General features: G+C 39.5%; 1 protein-coding gene across 4 annotated transcripts in view; it reads left to right on the forward strand.

Annotated features, from left to right (window-relative positions):
- Positions 1 to 20,320, forward strand: part of MRPL19 (mitochondrial ribosomal protein L19) — a 294,483-nt gene that overhangs the window by 33,552 nt on the left and 240,611 nt on the right. For all 4 annotated transcript variants that reach the window (XM_044062696.1, XM_044062699.1, XM_044062697.1 and 1 more), the window contains exon 3: positions 810 to 928. In XM_044062696.1, the coding sequence (XP_043918631.1) occupies positions 810 to 928 (119 nt within the window). The remainder of the gene's footprint in view (positions 1 to 809; positions 929 to 20,320) is intronic.

Consider the following 20,320-nt stretch of genomic DNA (forward strand, 5'->3'; position numbering starts at 1 on the left):
CACACGCTCACTCGCATGGCCTCTCACTCGCACAATCTCACACTAGCACACACCCTTTAGCCTGTGCCTAATTGTGGTCCATTGTATTCCTTCTTTTACTTATGTCACACAGTTATTTATAAAAATCTGCTAATTCTTTAACACTGTGGCTTTTTTAAAATTCACTCACTCTCCATTGATAGCAGTACTTTCTCTTTTCCTTTTCAAATAACTGTAGGCAGACCGCATTCTAATAAACTATTGGGAAGTATCTTGCCATCATCCATGTTTTTCTTCCCTAGTAACAGTCAGGAATGCAAGCGGCCTCCGAGGCTTTAAGACCAAAGTAAATTACTGCCATAGTTTGACAGCTTAAAAGCTAATTTTTATGATTCTGTGCTGATGCACAGTGTACTGTATTTTGGAACATTTCTAGGATGGCCTGATCTCAAGACAGTACACTTTGCTGTGTATTGTTTTATTAATCAGATTATATTCCCCAGAGTCAATGGCTGTTTTATAGGGGAGATCAAGAGGAAAAGCACCTTGACTGAAACCTGGGAGTATTGTAGTCTGTTTGGGGAGGAAATCTGTGCAGACACAGTGAGAATGTGTACAGTTTACAAGCTTTCATTAAGTGATCTCTGTTTATAGACATCTGAGGGAGAGTCAAATAGGTGTGTTTTCTGGGTTGCCACACTCCATAGTGATAGCTGTGTGATAAAGTCCAATTGTTACCTTATGCCCCGCATGACAGTATTTGGATGCTATGAATTTCTGTCATTAAATATTTAAAGATTGTACTCAGTGATTTTTATCTTGCTTTGCAGATTCCTTAGCCCAGAGTTCATTCCACCCAGACAGAGGACTAATCCATTTAAATTTGCCATTGAAAGGAAAGATATGATTCAGAGAAGAAAAATCATTGATATCCCTGAATTCTATGTAGGTCAGTATAGTACTAGTTTCTTCAAAGAAAGCTTTGGTTTCTGTACTATGTAACACTCTTGACAGTAGTGACTTGTGGTAATTGAGTTTAGGTCGTAACAAATATTTGCTTGTTGTTTGGCAAGAAAAGTCTCACACTTGTGATGGAGCATCTGCCTTTCCATTTACGAGTTTACTTTTGTATATTGCATAAGTTTACTAAATGCCTTTTTTCATTTATATTTCCACATGGTAATGCAATTCTTTATTTAATCATTGATCTTTTTTCTCCTGCATTCAAGGTATTTACTGCTGTTGTTAATAATATGATGATGATGATGATGTCAGTTGTACATATAATGGGAGTTTTGCTTATGGGTGCCAGATTCTGGCTAAAGGTAAATACAAATTTTGACTTTTCCTATTTAGGTGCAAAATGCTATGTTGCCAAGTAGTGGCCTTTCTAGTTTTATAGGTTTATCAGAGTGTGCTAAGCTAACCACCACTAGATCCCTTATAAGCCTAGCCATGCAACCTAGATGTGACCCACAAATTTGATACATTTAGGGGATGATTTACTGAGTGCCTCTGTCAGAGACATAGGTACCTGATCGGGGTGAATTTCTGATTACCTGTCAGTTGGTTCAAGTTGCACTTAGAGACCTCTACAGACTCTGGAGACTGCAGACCCATAAGTCTCATTATAGTTATATGCAAAGCCATGAAAATAATTCTTGCGGAAATGATCAGTAACTTCACAGGAAACATCTAGACACTGGACCCAACCCAATTTGGTTTCATCAAGGGCAGGTCATGCCTACTTAACCTGGTGCACTTCTTTGAGAAGGTCACTAAAGCAATGGATGAGGACAAAATGGTTCACACTGTCTACCTTGACCTGGCCAAAGCATTTAGCACAATACCCCACCCGGGCATTGTTGACAAACTTAAGGGGTTAGGTGCACACCTTATGCCATTTGATGGAAAGCTAGCTAGCTCCCAGACAAGACCCAGGAAGTTAGAATTGGGGAGTCCACCTCTATAAAGGGGCCAGTCACAAGTGGAGTCCCTCAGGGATTGGTCCTTGGACAGCTCCTTTTTGGCATTTACTTCTCTGTAGTTAAGGCAAATGTCAGTGGCCTCTGGGTGACTAAATTTGCAGATGATTGCAAATTAGGAGATGTCATTGAATCGACCAACAGCACAAACCTTCTCCAGGAAGGGCTGTCACAGAGAAACAGCTGGTGTTAGAGCCATGGACTAAACTAAATGCCAAGAAATGCATAATATGCTTCAGAAAGTCATCCCACCCCTGGTAACTGTCATATTGACAACACAACCTAAATGTTGGCCCAGTAGTCAGGGACTTGGGGACACTCGTACACAGTAATCTAGCCTTTGATTTCCTCACTACTATAGACATGTGATGGTCATTCTGTATTGTGCAACTTATAAACAAAGGAATAGCAGTTAGGTCCAAGGAACTCATTGTTCCGCTGTATTCGACATTCGTCAGACCCATCATTGAGTAGACTGCCTTTTTTGGTGTATACCTAACCAGGCATGTCCAGCAATTGGAACATTCACAGAGGTTCCTCACTAAAATAATACAGGGTGTAAATAATATGTCCTGTGCAGACCACCTCAAGGCCCTGTCCCTGTATTCTGTCTCCTACAGGCTGTTGAGGGGAGATCTGTGTCTGGCATAAAACATTGCCTGCGATATAAACAGGATCTAATGAAGAGACAAGTATGTGCCCCAGAGACTACCCCTTCTCTGGAACAAGCTCCCTAATCCATGTGAAAGAGTTCTTCCCCAACCCAATTCAAGTGTAAATTGGACAGTTGGATGAAGAACAGGAAATTAATTCCGGGTTTGACACCTATGTCTCTAATGGACACAGGCAGCCTATAAATGGTTCATCTCCTAGGCCCCCTACTTGTAAATTTTTCACTTCCCAAATCCCTGCTTACATTTGTTAAGGGTACTAGAACTTGTCAGAGATTTTGGGATGTATGGCTAGGCTTAAAAAAGGCCCTTGTGGTCATTAAGCCTAGTAAACACTTATTAACCTATGAACTCTGCTTCACATGGATGGGGCCGCCAGTTCAGAAAACGGGAATTCTGTGATAAATATATCTCTCCAATGTGTTCTATTTAGGTAAACAAAGTTTACGACTTTCAGTCTAGTAGTTCTGATTCTTTTTGTTTTGTGGATGTGCAAAATATTCTTCAAAACAGGGGAAAGGGATGCCTTGTATTTCAGGCAAAGGTCACCTCTCAGAAGTCCGTATGATAGTAAAGAGCCGGGGCTTTGAGGTGATCAGCATAGGACATTGTGTTTACTCCCTGTAGATATAAATTTTTTTTTTTTTTTTAGGAACCTTTGTCGGTATTCCAGTTGCTGCATGTATGTGGTCAGGTGTATATCAAAGGGGGCATTCTATTCTATGATGTTTCTAATGAGGGCCGGGTAAAGTGGTATAATGACATCTCTGGACCTAAATGCCGTGTCCATACTTCCAAGTTCAGCAAAACCTTGGACACGTTGGTTGAAAGCTAGGTTACTGTCTGCATGAGTCCACCAAATTAAGGAAGCATGATCTTCCTTTGACAAAATCTAACTGGGATGGTTCCAGTGTCTGGAGGTCTTCTATGTCCTTGTTGATGATTCTTTCCGTGTCTTTGCAAATAAGACTAGTCCGACTAATAGGTCTGTAGTTTCCAGGATATGTTGAAGGTCCTCCTGAGATTTATTTATTTATTGCAGTTTGTTTACCAGGATGGTCCATTGGGCCACGTGGAGCCCATTTTCAATGGAGTCCTGGGGAGAAACGCTCCATTAATGCAAAGTAATAAAGTACAAAAATTACCAACATAACAGCAGTTACAAAGTATCATCACTCATTAGACCCATTATAGAGTACAACGCCCCTTTTAGTATGTACCTCACAAGACCTCTGCAACAACTGGAAAGACCACAGAAATACCTCACAAAGAGGATTACTGGCCTCAAACAGATGCCCTATGCAGACCGTCTCAAAAAACTACAGCTTTACTCCATCGCATATCGCCTACTCAGGGGCGATCTCTGCCTAACGTACAAAGCTATGTCAAACCCAGAGCTGTTGGACATGCTCCACTTAAAGAAATACCAATCCCTCCAAGCTACACCCTCTAGGGACCTTAACGTTGTCACCACAATAAATAGAGTCTTGTCCCAGAGACTTCCCATACTCGGGAACAGACTACCTATCTATGTCAAACAGAGCTCCTCATTAGCACTCTTCAAGAAAAATCTTGATGATTGGATGGGAAATTCACCCTGGGGATCACTTCTGTGGCTCTGCTCGACAGGGGCACAGGAAAATCATTTTTTTGGGTGGCGAAAGCCAGGGTACATTATTTGGCTAGGCTTGTATGGGCCTTAGGGCCGATAGCCTAGTACCTACCTATGAACCTATGCAAAATACTTAATAAGGCATAGACAAAAATACAATTGACTAGTGATTAGATGGAGAAAGTGCCTACAACATTCTCATTGCAATCAAGTTAATGGTATAAAGATAACTAGTTCCATCAGAAAAATTTAGGCTAAGGAGGCTGTAAAAAAGTAGACGGGAATGGTAGTAATGGATATTATGTTGGATGTGGGGGAGAGAGCATTCCCATTGTGAGATTAGGTGTGAGTGAAGTAAAGTTTTAAAGATAGAGACTGTGTTAGTGGTACGGAGAAGGGGTGGGAGATAATTCCATTGGCATCCTAGACAGGAGAGAAAGAAGATGTTTGCCTAGAGGGCGGGCAGGTTTATGTAGTTTGGTTATATTTTGGAAGTTAGAATGTAGGCATCTGTTAGGAAGGCGCATTTGGAAGGTAGAGGCAAGGGAGTGGCTGAAAATAAGTTTGTGTGCTTGGATGAGTTGAACATAGTTAAGATAATTGGGCAGTTCAAGCCAGTTCACTTGGCCTTGGGAGATACAGTGATTGGTATTAGATCTGCGGCCAGTAGCAAATTTTGAAATTTTATAGTAACAGGATGAGAGAGTTGATTTGAGGGAGGATTGCAGATTGGTAAGGATGGAGGCACCATGGAGGCACCATACAAGAGAGAAGGGATAAGGTATGTGTTAGCAAGTGTGAGAAATGAAACGGTTATGGCGATTAAAGCAAGCCAAGTTTCGTGTGTGTTTTTTTGATATTTGCATTAAGATGGCTATCTAACTTTAGTTGGTCATCAATGAGAATTCCTAAGAGTTTAGCAATGGATACTGTTTCAGGAGGAGTGTTATTTTGACTGGTGATAGAGAAAGAGTTTTTATCAAGGGTGCTATTTTTTGAGGGGTGAACTATCATTAGTTTAGTCTTGGCTGTGTTTAGTGCTAGATGGTTATCTAGCATCCATTGTTCAGTAGAGGAGAAGGCTTCTTGGGTTCATCTTGGTAATGAAGAAATGGAGGTTGCTGAACAGATTATTGTTGAGTCATCCGCATATTGGATGAGGTTAGCGTTGGGGATGACATGGTGAAAGTCATTAGTGAAAATGTTGAATAGAAGGGGGCCTAGAATTGAGACTTTGGGTATGCTGATGGGGGTGTCTTGGAATGATGAAATAGATTTTTTCCATTTAACTGCTTGTTGCCTATTAACTGGTGAACCAGTTAATGGAGGAGTAAGATAGATTTAGTTTAGATAGCTTAGCAAGAAGGAAGGTATGAGAGATGGTGTTGAAGACTTTAGAGAGGTCTAAAAGTAGGATTTGTTGACAGTTTCTAGGAAAGAGAGAAGGGCGGTAGTAATACTGTGGCCGGGTCCGAATCCATGCTGGGTAGGAGTAAGAAGTTTATGATTTATAAGATAGGGTAGTAATTGAAAGTGTATGCATTTTTCGAGAAGTTTAGAGATAAGTGACAAGATATCGATGGGGTGGAAGTTGGAGATTGCATTATTGTTGCCACCTTTATGGAGTGGAAGCATATAAGTCTCTTTTTTCCACATGGCATTCTGAAATTGATTGATTTTATTAGGATGCAGATGGGGAAGGCAATGGCTTCTGCGGCTATCTTTAGGAAGTAGGAGGGTATTTCGTCGGGGGCATTAGAGCAATGTTTGTTCTTTAGGAGAAGTTTTTTATGGTAGAGATAAGCTAGGGTTCATAGAGAAGGGAGTAGGTTGAGTGGTAGATGTATTGGAGGGGGAGGGGTTATTTGAGGGTTGATATTGGGAAACAAGGTTATTAGTGAAGGATGATGTTAGTTTAGATATGGAGTCAATAAAAAATTAGTTGAACTGAGAAGCTAACTCTGAGTCGGAGGCATTTGGGTCAGAGCAGGGGTTTTCTTTTTTATCTGGATTGAGAAGAGAGGTGATTCCATCCCAGAATTTTTTTGGGTTATTGTTATAATGAGTTTGGAGGGTGGAAAAGTAGGCTTTGCGATCAGAGTAAATGAGTTTTTTTTTCTGTGTTGCAGAGTATTTTGTAATCATTAAGGGAAGTGCTAGTTTTAGTTTTGTGGTAGTGTTTTCTAGCTTTATCATGGAGTCGCATGCTGGCTAAGGTATTCTTTGTTAACCAAGGGACAGAGTTACTCTTAATGCTTTTTGTTTTCCAGGGAGCGAAAGAGTCTAATAAGTTTAAGAAGGTTTTATTGAAGAAAGCAACAGCATTGTCCAAGGGTAGAAGTTTAGTGGGTTCCAGTTGTTTTTTTGTAGTACATCTGAAAAAGCATTGGGGTTAAAGTTGTTTTTTAGGTATCAGGTGGTCGTGTAGGTATGGGAAAGTTGTAAGGAGGAGAGAAGTCAAAGTAGGAAGGTGGTCACTTAGTGGGTCTGGAAGAGTACCACTGTTTGAGATGTAGTGAGGATGAGAGACTGGATTCTAGTCTCTAAGGTACTACCAGAAAGGAAGTCTTTAGAAGGTCTGGTAGTGGAGTTAATAAGTTGAATGAAGTTGTAAAGCTTTATATTTAGGGAGTTAGTTGGGGATTGAATTGTTTCCCAGTTAATGTTAACATCTCACAGGATTATAGTGTCATTACTGATGTTGGTCAAGAGCCAGGAGAGGATGTTTTCAAGGACTGGGACATTGTCTCCGGTGGGAATATAGAGGGTGGCAATGCAGAGAAATTTATTTTTGTTTACTTGTAGAAGGGCTAGAATTAATTCTGCATTTCCAACTTTAGGAATAGCTTTAGAGTAAGGGGTGACAGAGTGAAGAGGAGTAGAGGAGAGCGACACTGCCACCCTTTTTTATGTGTTCTGTCATTTCTGATAATGCAGTAGTTGGGAGGAGTCATTTCAGAATCTTTTATGTGTGATTTTAAGCCAGGTTTCAGAGATGGAAAGAATATCTGGTTTATTGTAGAGAAGCTAAGCATGAAGATTGGGGATTTTATTGTGTATACTTGCATATACTTTGAGCATTTAATGCTGTGAAGTGGAGAGATCTGCCTGTAGAGTGGGGAGGAGATCTGCCTGTAGAGTAGGGAGGAAGAGAAGGGGTTGTAGAGATTTGTGAGGGAGAAGGGCCAGGGTTTGAAGTGTATGTCCCCAGAGGTAAGTATAGAGATAATGTGGTGTATGAAAGGGAAGAGGTATGTAAGTTGTTTAGTGTCCCATTTATAATTAGTACAGTTTATTAGTGTAACATTGGTATAAATTGGAGAAGTGTTTCTGTGGTAGAATCTAAGTCTATAGGTGAAAAGCATAATACTGTTGATGGAATAGAGGTTAGGGGATATGCAGATGGATGAGTGTGTATATTGCAGAGAGGATGAGGTAGTTGAGTGAAAGGGTGGTATGTGGTTGGTATGTAGAGGTCTGGTAATATAGTATAAATAGGATAAGGAGATGAGAATTTGTGTTATAAAGGTGACTGTTTCAGCAGCCATAGTGTTTTGTATTGTATAGATTTGGAGAGTTAGTTTGAGCTTAGAAGTTATAGTGATAGCTATGTTAGGAGGAGTTGATTGTGTGGAGGGGGAGAGTGGGGTATGTATACAGTATTTGCATTGGAAGCAGTAGTCAGGTTAAGTATTGATAAGATGGGATATATGATTGGGTGTGGGTGGAGGTGTGTGTGGTATGTGTAGAGGTGCTAGGGGTGGGTGGGATTTGGAGGTAGGGTAGGGGAGCAGAGTGAGCCAGGAGGGCGAACAGAGCAGGAAGAGTCAAGGAGATGGAGGACAAGGTAAATCAGTCAATATAAAGTTAATGAGCCAGTGGCAGGCATAAGATAAGGAGGAGTATAGCAGAATAAGGAGTGTAGCTTATTCACTACGGACAGACTTTTAATTGGAGAAAATACAAATATTTTTCTGAGAATAAAAAGCTAAATCTGTTGAGAGCTACTTAGGGGACAACTATGGGGCTCTCTACTAAATAGATGTCATTTAGTTAGAATTTTTATAATAATCAAAGGCTACACAGGGTGAACCAAAAAGGATTTTTAGCAGAAATCTTTCTTTTGTAGTGCACCTAAATCTAGTAGTTTTAAGCACGGAAAATTAACTTGAGAAGTATAATTAACTGTGCTTGGGTAGATAAATTGCAAAAAGAAGGGAAGGGAAGGGATAACAGCCACCTAGTGGTCAAACTTTGCAATGGCAATATGATGAAGCCGGAGAATAAAAGAAAAGAAACTGCCAGGAATGGGGAGGACGGTGGGGAGAAGGAGATTACAGTCAGAAACAGGCTGCTAGAGAACACGTGTCTGAACCCTTTACTGGAGCAATACTGCAAGTAGGTTAAAATAAAACAGTAACACAGTTCAGATACATACAACCTCTCTTCAGTATTGTAGAGTGTTTTTGTTTTGTTTGCTTTTTTAAAAAAAAAAAAAAAAAAAAAAAGGAGGAGATGCAGAGGTCTTGTTTGAAGCTATTTCCAGGGCAGGGTAATCATACAGTGATGGAAATCGCCTGAGTAGGTAGGACTGCAGCAATTGCTGGACTCTACAATACTGAAGAGAAGGGTTTTTTTGTTTTATTTTGTTTGGTTTCTTTTTATTTATTTTTCTTTATTTAAAGGAGGTGCAGATGTCTTGTTTGAAGCTATTTCCAGGGCAGGATAATCATACAGTGATGGGAGATGACCTTCACAGTCCTCCATTCATGTGGTGCAAAGTCTGTTTTAAGACTGTAATTTAAATAATGACTCCAGGTGTCCTGCTAAGTCATATTTTAGACTGTTCAGGAGGCATCCTGGGAGTTTTTATTGAGGCCATGCTCTTGGCTTTAGTGAGTGCATCCAGTGTATGCTCCCTAGTTATAGTTGGAGGGGTTATGTTTGAAGATAGTCTTTGGGGAGATGGTTGGGGTGAGAGGGGTATAGTTGGAGCTGAACTTGTCCACTTGCAGGTTTGCCAGGCTCAGTTCATGTTGCAACATTAATCATCAGTTCAGCACATTGCTGTGTACTGCCCTTGAGGTTTCTTACAGCTGTAGAAGGCCTTGTGGTTATAGTTCATCTGGGAGGCAGTCATAACCTCAAAGTTGGCTTTACTTGACCTAATTGTCCCTCTTAGTTGCCTATTTAGTTTGATGAGAAAGTTTTTATCTTGTAGGAATTACCCTTCCTGATTTTTGCCATAATTTTTCCTTTGTTATATATACTGTTTAATTTGGGATACCATCACTTTTTCTGGGGCTAGTCGTGGGCTTAACTTCTGGTAGGTACAGTAGCCATTGACATGGTTGTACAGAGTTTCTGAGAGCAATTCAGCATACACTGCTGTGTTCTTGAGGTTTGAAAGGGCATTGAATTTTTACAAACCATCACTTAATAAAAGGTAATTTGCCTTAGAATAGTTTGTGTTACTGGTTTTAATGGGAATAAAGAGTTGATTTTGGTTTAGAGGGAGACAGCTTCATGGGTGGACCTTATCAGGCAGGACAAGACATGGGGTGTGCAGCATTCCTCATACTTGTGAGCACAAGATTCAGTATGTTAGTTTAGTCACTATTTGGTCAAGGGTCTTTGTATTTATGAAGTCTAGATTTGAAGCCATGCAAGATTCCCAGTCTGTAAAGTGCTGATTGCAGTTTCCCATGAGTAGGGTGTTAGGTTCAATGGTTTTGTCACCAGTAGGTCCAGGTATTCACTGTGAGCTTCTTGGGACATGCTGGGTGACTTATGGCTGACTAGGATATGGTATGGGATTTTGTCAGTGGATATTTGTACATGGAGGAACTCCACCATGTCATCCTGTTTGACCACCCTAAAGGTATGCTTGTTATTGATGTATTGAGACATCTCCACTTTTAGCCCTTGTTTGTGCAGCTACTGGTTTAAAAGTGGAAGGCACTGAAGCCTTGCACTGCCAACTCTCTACCACATTAAACCATGTTTCTGTAACTGCAGTGTTGAGGGCTTGGTGGGAAGAGTGTAGTTTTTTATTTCGGTTCCTGGTATTGAGCAGTAAAACCTTGAGGTTCAGTTGAGTTGATTTTGCTATGTCAGTAGATTTGTCAGTTAAATCCTGTAACCAATTTGACAAGAGAGCCTTGAAGATGTTCATTTTTAATCTTTCAGATCCATAAAATTCTAGGATATTAAAATGCTCCTTATATACCCAAATTCCTTATGATGATCTGCTTGGTGCAGATGAACTTCACCCCTACTTTATTCTATATCAAGACTTTATTTTACAACCACTCAAACATTTGTATTACCTTTACCTCATTTAAATATGTTATGCCTAGCCTTTTGAAAATAGCCATAGTAAAGCCCCTGCTCAAAATCCATAAACACATGGCTTTCCAAGATAGTTGCATAGTGATCAACTTAATTTCAGTTCTTCCAATAGATATGGACCAGTAATTCTGCTAGTATTAATAAAATTCAGTTACTGGTTAGTAAGAACAATGCATGTGAAGCTTGGAGAGCTTGAAAGAAAATCAACTAGGAAAAATCCTGTAGCTGTTCAGCAAAAAACAAGTCAAGCTCCAGCTTTGGTGCAAGAGATTGCTTTCAGTAATTTAGAGGAAAAAATAAGTAAAATGTGCTCAGAGCTGATTAAAATGATTGAAACATTGAAGTGAAACATTGAAGGAGTATGTCAACTCAAATAACAAAAGGCTGGATGAAGTTTTAAATGGCTATTCAGATTAACTGATAAAACTGCAAATATCAGAGGTCCAAATGAAGAAAAGACTTGCATAGTATGAGACTGCTAAAGGAGATGTTTCAAAAAATGGCAGAATTCGAGGGCGGAGCACAGAGAAAACCTGAGATTTTCTGCTGTACCAGAGAAACTGGAAAGAACAGACTATTAACTTAAAGCACAAATAAGTAACTGGATTGGTATTCCACAGCACAATGTGTTAATTGAAAGGGCACGTCTTGTGTATGCTCCATACCTGGCCATGAGAAAGCAGCTAAGACCAGTATTAATAAACATGCACTCATACCAGTAGAAAGAGTTAAACCTGAAAAACCTGTGACAGTAGGCCAATGTATTAAAAATTGGAGACAGTGAAGTGTTTTTCTGTTTTTCCTGGTGTACAGTGAAAAATAATTTTCTACAATCGGTGAAAGCTGAGAAGCAGGTATGAAGATTCAAGCTTCTGTCCACAGCTGTCTTCATAATATTGTATCCTAGAGGATCAAAGTAATTGTTGATGCAGAACAAGCGAAGGAGAAAATACAGATGTTTGTCCAACTAAAAGTGAGACATCCAGCAAAAGGAGACTCATTCTTCTGATGACAAAGCTCAACAAGACTTTGCCAGTGAAACTTCTTCCATTGTTCCAAAGGAAAATGCTTGAGAGACAGGAAAAAACATAGGAGTTGATTACAAGAATCGGGAGTACACTGGCCTTGAACCAGAGTTGGGAGATGGAACTGGAAGAAGACAAGCAACACTGAAAATAGTGAGTAAAAAAATGGACTTCAACAATTGGTTTAGCTTCTGGTGTTGGTCCATGGGGATCCAATATCCAGTTGGACAGGCCACACTACTTTGTCAGAGATGTTCTGCACCTGTTTCATCTCGGCTTTGGGATACTGGCAAGGATGCTTTCCTCTTCCATGGTGTCTGTTTTAGGCAATGTTAAAACAAAATTTCTGACATAACAAAATGCACTCAAGACAAACTAAAGGTTTTGCTGCTGAATGCTAGGAGTCTGAACAGGAAGCTGCACTCCCTGTAAGCATTCCTCATCTTGGAAGATGCTGATGTTTGCATGGTCAGTGAGACTTGGTTCAAGGCCACAGAGAACCCCCAGCCAAGCAGGGCTGCAGTGCCTTCCACACATTCAGACCTCAAAAGAGCATTAAAAAACCAAAGGCGGTGGTGTATCCATCTGCATTAAGCCAAGCACACCTCAAGTCTGGTCAAACAGTATGACTCCCTCAAACCACTCAATGTCCAGTTAACTATAGGCAAAGTACCCTACCACATCATTGCTAGCTGTAGGTCTCCAACCATGAACCAAGAAAAATACACCACCTACCTAGACTTACTTTAGTCACTCACCATACAGCCCAACACTTCAGTCATGAAAGATTTAGACTATCCCTTCATCAAATGCAAGATGTGCACAAAAACAATCATGCTCACCCAAAGGTTCTTGGACTTTATCTCTTCCAGAGCATTTGTGTTGACAGTCTGCACCCCAACAAGGGGCTCAAATGTCCTAGACATAGTACTCCCCAACATGTGGGGGTCACTGCACTCCCCCATATATGATGCCCTCCCTGGTAAGGTTCTTGTTCGAAGTAACTGTTAGACCTGAAACCCCCAGGACCAAAAAGGTAACAAAACTTTTCCAAAGTAAAATCCAGCCTGCTAAGCAATCTAAAACAGGACCTAGTAGACCCACTTGGCATTGTCTTTAACTACAGACTGAGAAAAATCAGAGTGAAGAACAGCCGCAGGAATCCCTTTGCACAAAGGGGGCCCATGAATGGACCCTGGGAAATAATAGACCCATAAGTCTAACCAGCCTCATCTGCAAGGCCATGGTAAGAATCATCAAGGACAGAGACTACCTTCAAACTCAAGATGCAACCCAGTTTGCTTTGTTATGGGTAGGTCATGCTCATTACACCTAGTAGACTTCTTTGAGAAGGTCATCAATGCACTGGATGAAGGTATGGTAGTGCATACCACCTGTCTTGATCTAGCCAAGTATTTTGACACAATCCCACCAGTAGAGCTGTCACCAGTGGCATCACCAGTGGCATACCACAACGATCTGTGCTGGACCCTTTACTGTTTGGAATCTATTTCCTGGAAGTCTGTGCTAAAGTAGATGGCCTTTGGCTTACCAAGTTCCACTGATGATTGCAAATTTGATGCGATCATTAAGTCCCGGTGATGTTAACATATTACAGGAGGGACTAATCTAGACAATTAATAGGTGCCAAAGCCATGGTCTAAGACTGAATGCAAAAAAGTGGATTATTATCCCCTTTGGCAAAGTGGAATTCCCTGCTAATTACAATATTGACAGCACATCCCCAAGTTCAAACCCAGTGGTGCGAGATCTGGGAATACAGGTTGATAATAATCTGAACTTCGACCACCAAGTTTCCACAGTGGTAGGGAAAGTCTTCTGCGTTGCACATCTCATAAGTAAGGGCATCGCATCCAGGTCTAAGGATGTTGTAACTCCACTGTACTCAACCATCATCAGACCATTAGTAGAGTACAATGCTTTCTTTTGCATGTACCTCACCGGGGACCTGCAGCGGCTGGAGAGACCACAGAGGTTTCTCACCAAGAAATTACAGGGTCTGTAAACCATGATGTATGTGGATAGACTGAAAGCCCTGTCACTGTACTTTGTATCTTATAGGCTGCTGAGAGGCAACTTGTGCCTGACCAACAGAGCGGTCTCCAAACCTGTCCTGATGGAAATGCATATCCGCAAGTCAAATGGCACAAGACTCACTTGCCTTAACCTAGCCTGTGACATAAACAGGACATGCTGGAGACACAGTATATTTCCCAGAGATTGCCACTCCTCTGGAATAAACTTCCAGCTCATGTGAAACAGAGCTCCTCACTAACCCTATTCAAGTGAAACCTAGACAAATGAATGGGAAACTGCAAATTCACCCCAGGGGTGGCACCCATGTCTCTCATAGACAGAGGTAGCTGGTGTTTTTATAGATTAGCTGTGCAAATTATAGGTTCATAGGTATGTACTAGGCTATCGGCCCAAGGGCCTCTGCGTATGCCTAGCCAACATCTAACCAAAGAAAATTGGGCAATTCTGGATTAACATGGCTAGGCTTATAAGGGCTCTAGGGTCACTAGCCTAGTAACCTCCTGTGAACCTGTGCATCTGTAACAAATGTGAAACTATAAAACTATCACATTTGTGAAATGTGGCTGAGAAAGATTGGATTTTTATTGGCTTTGTTAAATTTGAGGGGGGCTTGAAGGCATATACCCCACTTCATGTCATTGTTTGGAAGAATACTAAAATGAAAAAGAAAATGTAACTATAAGTAAAACAATTTTTGTTAACTGTATTTGTATTTGTAAAGCATTCCATGATGTAAAGTGCATGTTGCATAGTAAAACATTTTCAGTATGTGATTCTTCTACTTCTTTCGGCTTTTCCTGGTTAGGGGTCGCCACAGCAGATCACCTGTCCGCTCATTATTGGCAGTGGAGTTTTACAGTGTCGAGTTGCCAGCCCGGCTCCCAACCTTCCACAGAAGGCACACAGTCACACCTAGGGCCAATTTACAGTGTCCAATCCACCTACAGCATGTCTTGGGATGTGGGAGGAAACCAGAGCACCTGGAGGAAACCCACACGACCACAGGGAGGACATGCAGACTCCACACAGAAGGCACCCCAGCCAGGGATCGAACTGGAGAACCTCTTGCTGTGAGGCGGCAACGCTAGCCGCTGCACCACCATGGCCGCCCATTTTCAGTATGTGATATCAATACTAAAGTAAACAAGTACTTTTATTTTCTTTGTTAATTTTAAGAAATGTAGGCATTACAGTGTAAAAAGAGAAGAAAGCCTGGAGAAAAACATGTGTAAGTTAATAGGCTGTAATCTTAGGCAGTTAGGCTGGGGATGGGGTGTAAAAGTGCACTGATTATAATATATGCAGAGCTGAGATGTTTTCTTTAACATTTGGATAATTGGCTGAATTAATGCCCTTGGTTTAATCTAATAAGATTTTAATATAAGCGAATAGGTTTTAAAAACAAGAGGCCAGTTTGAATGTAATTAATAGTTTTCCCTTTAATAAGTAATTTTTCAGTGTGTTAAGTATGCAGGTGCACATTCTGCTCTTATGTTACCATGGAAAGGCAATATCTTGGACATTGTCTGCCGAGATAGATGTACAATTAAAAGGTACAAGGGAAAGCTGCTTAGTAAAAATGACATTTGAAATTATTGGAAGTGAATAAAAGCAGTTTTCTGGTCCCTAAATTCTTCAGTGCTTTTACTAGAACAGTGTATAATTTAATTTTATTTAACAATGGCGAGTGCACTTTTTCTTAAGGATGAAAGTTAATGTTTCTGAAAGCATATAAGCTTTTTTTCACATATGGGAGTGGAATAAAGATAAGACACTGACAGCTGTCTGCTGTGTAACATGCATCTTAGCATGGATAACCTTAAGTTACTTATTGCTTGTGGATGCAGCTGTCGGACAATTCTTCCTATATTTGGTTTAAACTTCATTATTTTGAAGATGTACATAGTTGTGTGTGCTTTGGGATGTTTTCTTTATTTCATTGAAACAAAATGTCTTGTAAAATGTGACATAGGATCAAATGGAAATGACAAGAAACAACTGTGTAAAGGATCAGCCTGCCAAACATTAGTGGGTTCATGTAGTACAAAAGCTGGAAATAGACATTTAAAAAAGCCGTCATATAATAATGTCTTGTCATAATGGTTGTACTGTCTATATTGTTTTGGAATATGACTGTCCTTATTGGTAAAGACAAAAAGGAAGTGAGCATTCAGTAGAATATTAGAGTTAAAGGGAAAGGGGCGTACTTATCTTGATTACTAGAAGAGCTCCAGCAGTGATTAAAGAGGAAAAAAAGATAATGGCAGATTTGTGGTAGTAAAGGACTACTGACGAAGGAGGAAGATTATGCTGGGATATAGTTATATTCCACATAAAATTGCTATTATGGAGATTTTGAAATTTTAGGGAGAAATAATCAGCTTTTAGCAGGGAATATTACTTGTAGGGACTGAAACTTAACTCGCAACAGTGAGGATGTATGTGGCGTACCTTGAAGAGAAAATATAACAAAAAGAGGGTAGATTTTTTTTTATATATTTTTATTCATTTTCAAACAGAATCATATATACAATTTTCATGACATTGAAATATATGTACATCATTTGAACAAGTAAATAAATAAAACTAACCGAAACAAACTATTTACAGGGTTGTCTATGGTTTACATATAATTCTTCTGTTTCTGTGAACTTTCAGATCATAGCTTGCTGCAGTCATTACTCTCCAGTATTTCAGTTACTTTTTGCCATGCAAGATGCAGTGATGTAATTCTTTCAGTTCTTCATTTGATGATACTCATTTCCAACTGTGATACTGTTGATACAATACTTCTGAAGGTAGGAGATGACTCTGACTTCCATGTTATTATGTTCTTTCTTGCAGTAGCTAAAAGGGTCCATAAAATTGTATATTTCGTTCTTGGAACACAGTCAGGTACAGGGCCATTAAACAAAATCAAAGATTTAGATAACTGAAATTTATCACTGAATACCGTTTGTAAAAGTAATTATTTTGTTTATTTATATTTGTTGACCGGGAGTGTCCGACTGGACATAGGTCTATTTTCAGCGGAGGCCCGGGGAGAAAAGCTCCACAGTTAAAATAAACGGACAGTAGTTGCATTGGATTACATAGCAATTACTTACAACATATTTACAGATGAAGAACATAGTACATCAGTAGACAACTAGAATCTTTATCTGTGAAGTACATAACAGACATTAACAAATGTTACAAGAATAAGTTCCTGCTGTATAATAAGTACTGGCTTATGAGTATCTGGGCTTGCTATAATCAAGGTAGTTAGTGGAGTGGAAAGAGAGGTAGTGTTTGGATGGAGTGGGTGATATTAGAGTGGGAGTTGCAAGGGCATAGCCAGCATGTTTTTAGATGCGCTTTTAGTAAAGTTTTGAAGTGGGTGCATGATGGTATGGAGGCAGTTATGGGTGGGAAGGGAGTTCCATGATTTGGCTATGGTGCAAGAGAATAGTGCTTCACCAGAAGAGTTATTGGCTTTAGTGATCTGCAAGTGATTTTTGTTGCTGGATCTTAGTGGTCTGGTGGTGAGATAGGGTTGGAGTAGATTCTGGAGGGATGGAACATTTAGTGGATGGTTTACTAGTTGTGGGTGAGTGAGAGTTGATACTATTGAAGGAGGTGAGGGAGTTCAAGCCAGCCCAGTTCAACAAGTGAGAGACAGTGGTGACTACGGTAGGATGCCCCTGTGGCGAATTTGGCGAATTTGTTGTAGCAGGTCTCTAGTTTGTTTAGATCGCACTGCCTTAGGTTGGTATATATTGGAGAGGCATAAAATAGGGTGGAGATAAGGTGGGAATTTGCTATTGAAATCTTTGCTGCTTTGGTGAGAAGTTACTTATTTCTGTATAGCGCTCCTAGTTTTTTGTGGACTTTTTTATGGTCATGGATATGTGAATGTCAAATTTTAGTTTGTCTGTTTCCATTCCTAGCAATTTGGTGTGTTCAGTTGGGTATATAGTGGTGTTGTCTTTTGCTGTGATGTTAGTGAGAGTTGTTTTGAGTATGTTTGGTGGGTTGGAAGATGAGTAGTTTAGTTTTGTTTGGGTTGAGTATTAATTGGGCATCGGATAACCAAGTTTCAACAGAGGAAAACGATTCCTGTGTGACTTTTTGCCGTTTGGGTAGGGACTGGGCTGAGCAGATGATGGTTGAGTCATCTGCATATTGTATGAGTGTGCCATGTTTGGTGGCAGAGGCTAGATTATTGGTGAAAACAGAGAAGAGTAGGGGTCCAAGGATGGATCCTTGGGGAACCCCTATGGAGACAGGTAGTTGGGGTGATATGTCATTTTGCCATACAACGGATTGTTGGAGGTCAGACAGGTAACTCTGAAACCAGTTGGTGACTTGATTGTGAGAAGGATAGGTTGTTGAGGACAGAGATAAGTTGTTTGTGTGGGACCATGTCAGATGCTTTAGATAGGTCTAGGAAAATAGCAGAGGAGAGAGAGCCATTGTTTTTATGCTAAAGGATAGTATTAGTAAAGGAGAGTAAGGCAGTGGTGGTGCTATGGTTTGGTCGGAAACCATGCTGAGTATTGGAAAGGAGATTGTTAGTAAGGAGGTAGTCTGAGACCTGAGAGTGTATGCATCTCTAGTATTTTGGAGAGTGGAGAGAGAATAGCTATGGGGCAGTAATTGGTTAGTTCTGTGGAGGGGAATTATATGTGATACTTTCCACAGTGTGGGAACGTAACTTTCTGACAGAGATCGGTTAATCAAGATGGATACTGGGTAGGCCAGAGTATCAGCTGCGATTTGTAGCTGTTCACTTGGGAGGTTGTCTGCTGCTAATCTGGTGGGCTTAAGTTTAGTTAAGAGTTTTTTTATGTTGGAGGTAGGTACAGGAGAAAAAGAGAAGGCAGTGGGGAGATTACTAGTTGAAGGTGTGGGTTGGAGGGGAGGGGGTTGTGTTGTTTAGCTAGTGATAGTATGGTTTGTGTGAAGTGTGTGTTGAATTGAGGTAGCCGTATTTTCTGAGGAGTGAGGGATGTTAGGAGGAGGGGTACTGACTAATTTTGCCCCAGTATGGTTTGCTCAATTGGTGTTCATAAAACATGTGTAGCCAGTCTGCTTTTTTATTTTTAATTTACATCTCCAACAGCCAGTTTTTTTTTTGAACATTAGCTCCATTTTATGTGGTGTTTAACTAGGTTCTATGCATAAATTGCCATGTAAAAATTTTCCAGTGTAGCAAGAGACATTTGTTTTATGGAGAGAAGGATAACTTTTTTGTCTCTCTCATTTGGTATATGACCATTAATTTTTCTGTAGTAATCCAATATGTTTCCTTTATGGTAGATTTTTATTCATAAGTAGGTGATAGATATCCTTTTCCAGTAATAGGTTGGTTTATTATTAATATTATGTGTTCTAAGGATTTATGTACTTCCTGCCTAGCCATGGGTTGCATATTCTGTTTTAGTATAAATTGTCTTGAGTCCTGTGTCAGTAGCCATAAATGATCTAAATCCGATTTCCTTTTAATTTGGCCTATTGTCACTACTTTCCTACCAGTATATCAACCCTTTATTTAAGGGTTTTGACTGCTTCTGTATCAAAGGTTATGATGTTAGTTTGAGTGTATGCAATTGGATACAACAAAAACAGCCAAGCTTTTATGTTAGGATTGGTGTTCATAAAATGTTTGTATGCTTTTAATGTGTAATAAATTTAGATTTTGTGTGTTTATATTTATTCACAGTCATGTAATCTTTAAATAACCATAAAAAGTTATTGGATACTAACTCAGTGTAATTGTTTGATGTGACTAAACCCGATTTTAACCATATTTTCTCATGTACTTGTTTCCATTTGGAGGCATAATTTGTGTTTAACCACAATGATATAGTTTTTATTATAGCTGACATTGAATACATTTCCATATTTTCTCATGTACTTGTTTCCATTTGGAGGCATAATTTGTGTTTAACCACAATGATATAGTTTTTATCATAGCTGACATTGAATACATTTCCAGTTCTGGTAAGCCTATAACACCCATATCCCAATCATCCAAGTGATAATTCAAAACTATCCTAGGCTTATTAGGGTATGCATGCTTGCATAAAATAAGATCTTGGGGAATATAGTCATTTTAATTATATAGAGTCTATCCTTCATTGAGAAGTAAAGTTTGTTCCATTTTTGTATACTTTTTTTATATTGTTTAAAATCTCTTTATAATTTAATTCAGTTGTATTCAAGTCACTTTTCGTTATAACTCCTAGATATTTGATTGCATTATATCTATGGTGTTCCTTATTTAAAATTTTCCTGTCAATATTTGAGTAATATTTTTGTTTTATTCTCATTAAATGTAAGACCTAAATTTTTTTGAAAATGGTGAGTCAGCTCCCATAGGACATTTAAAGTATTATTATCTTCTTTTAATGTTAATAAAATGTCACCTGCAAATAATTGGATTTTGATTTTCAAGCTGTTATCTAATCGAATCCCTTCAATGTTTCTGTTCAGTCATATACTGTTTGCTAGTGGTTCAATGGCTAGTGCAAATAATAATGGGGAAAGGGTCATCCCTGTTTTATACCCGTTGTTATTTTAATAGAATTGGATAAGCAGAATCCTAGTTTTATACAAGATAATGATTTCTCATATAATGATTTTATTAGTAATATG

The sequence above is a fragment of the Protopterus annectens genome, chromosome 2.part1 (assembly GCF_019279795.1).
Source record: "Protopterus annectens isolate FY-2018-M chromosome 2.part1, PAN1.0, whole genome shotgun sequence".
Lineage (NCBI taxonomy): Eukaryota > Metazoa > Chordata > Ceratodontiformes > Protopteridae > Protopterus > Protopterus annectens.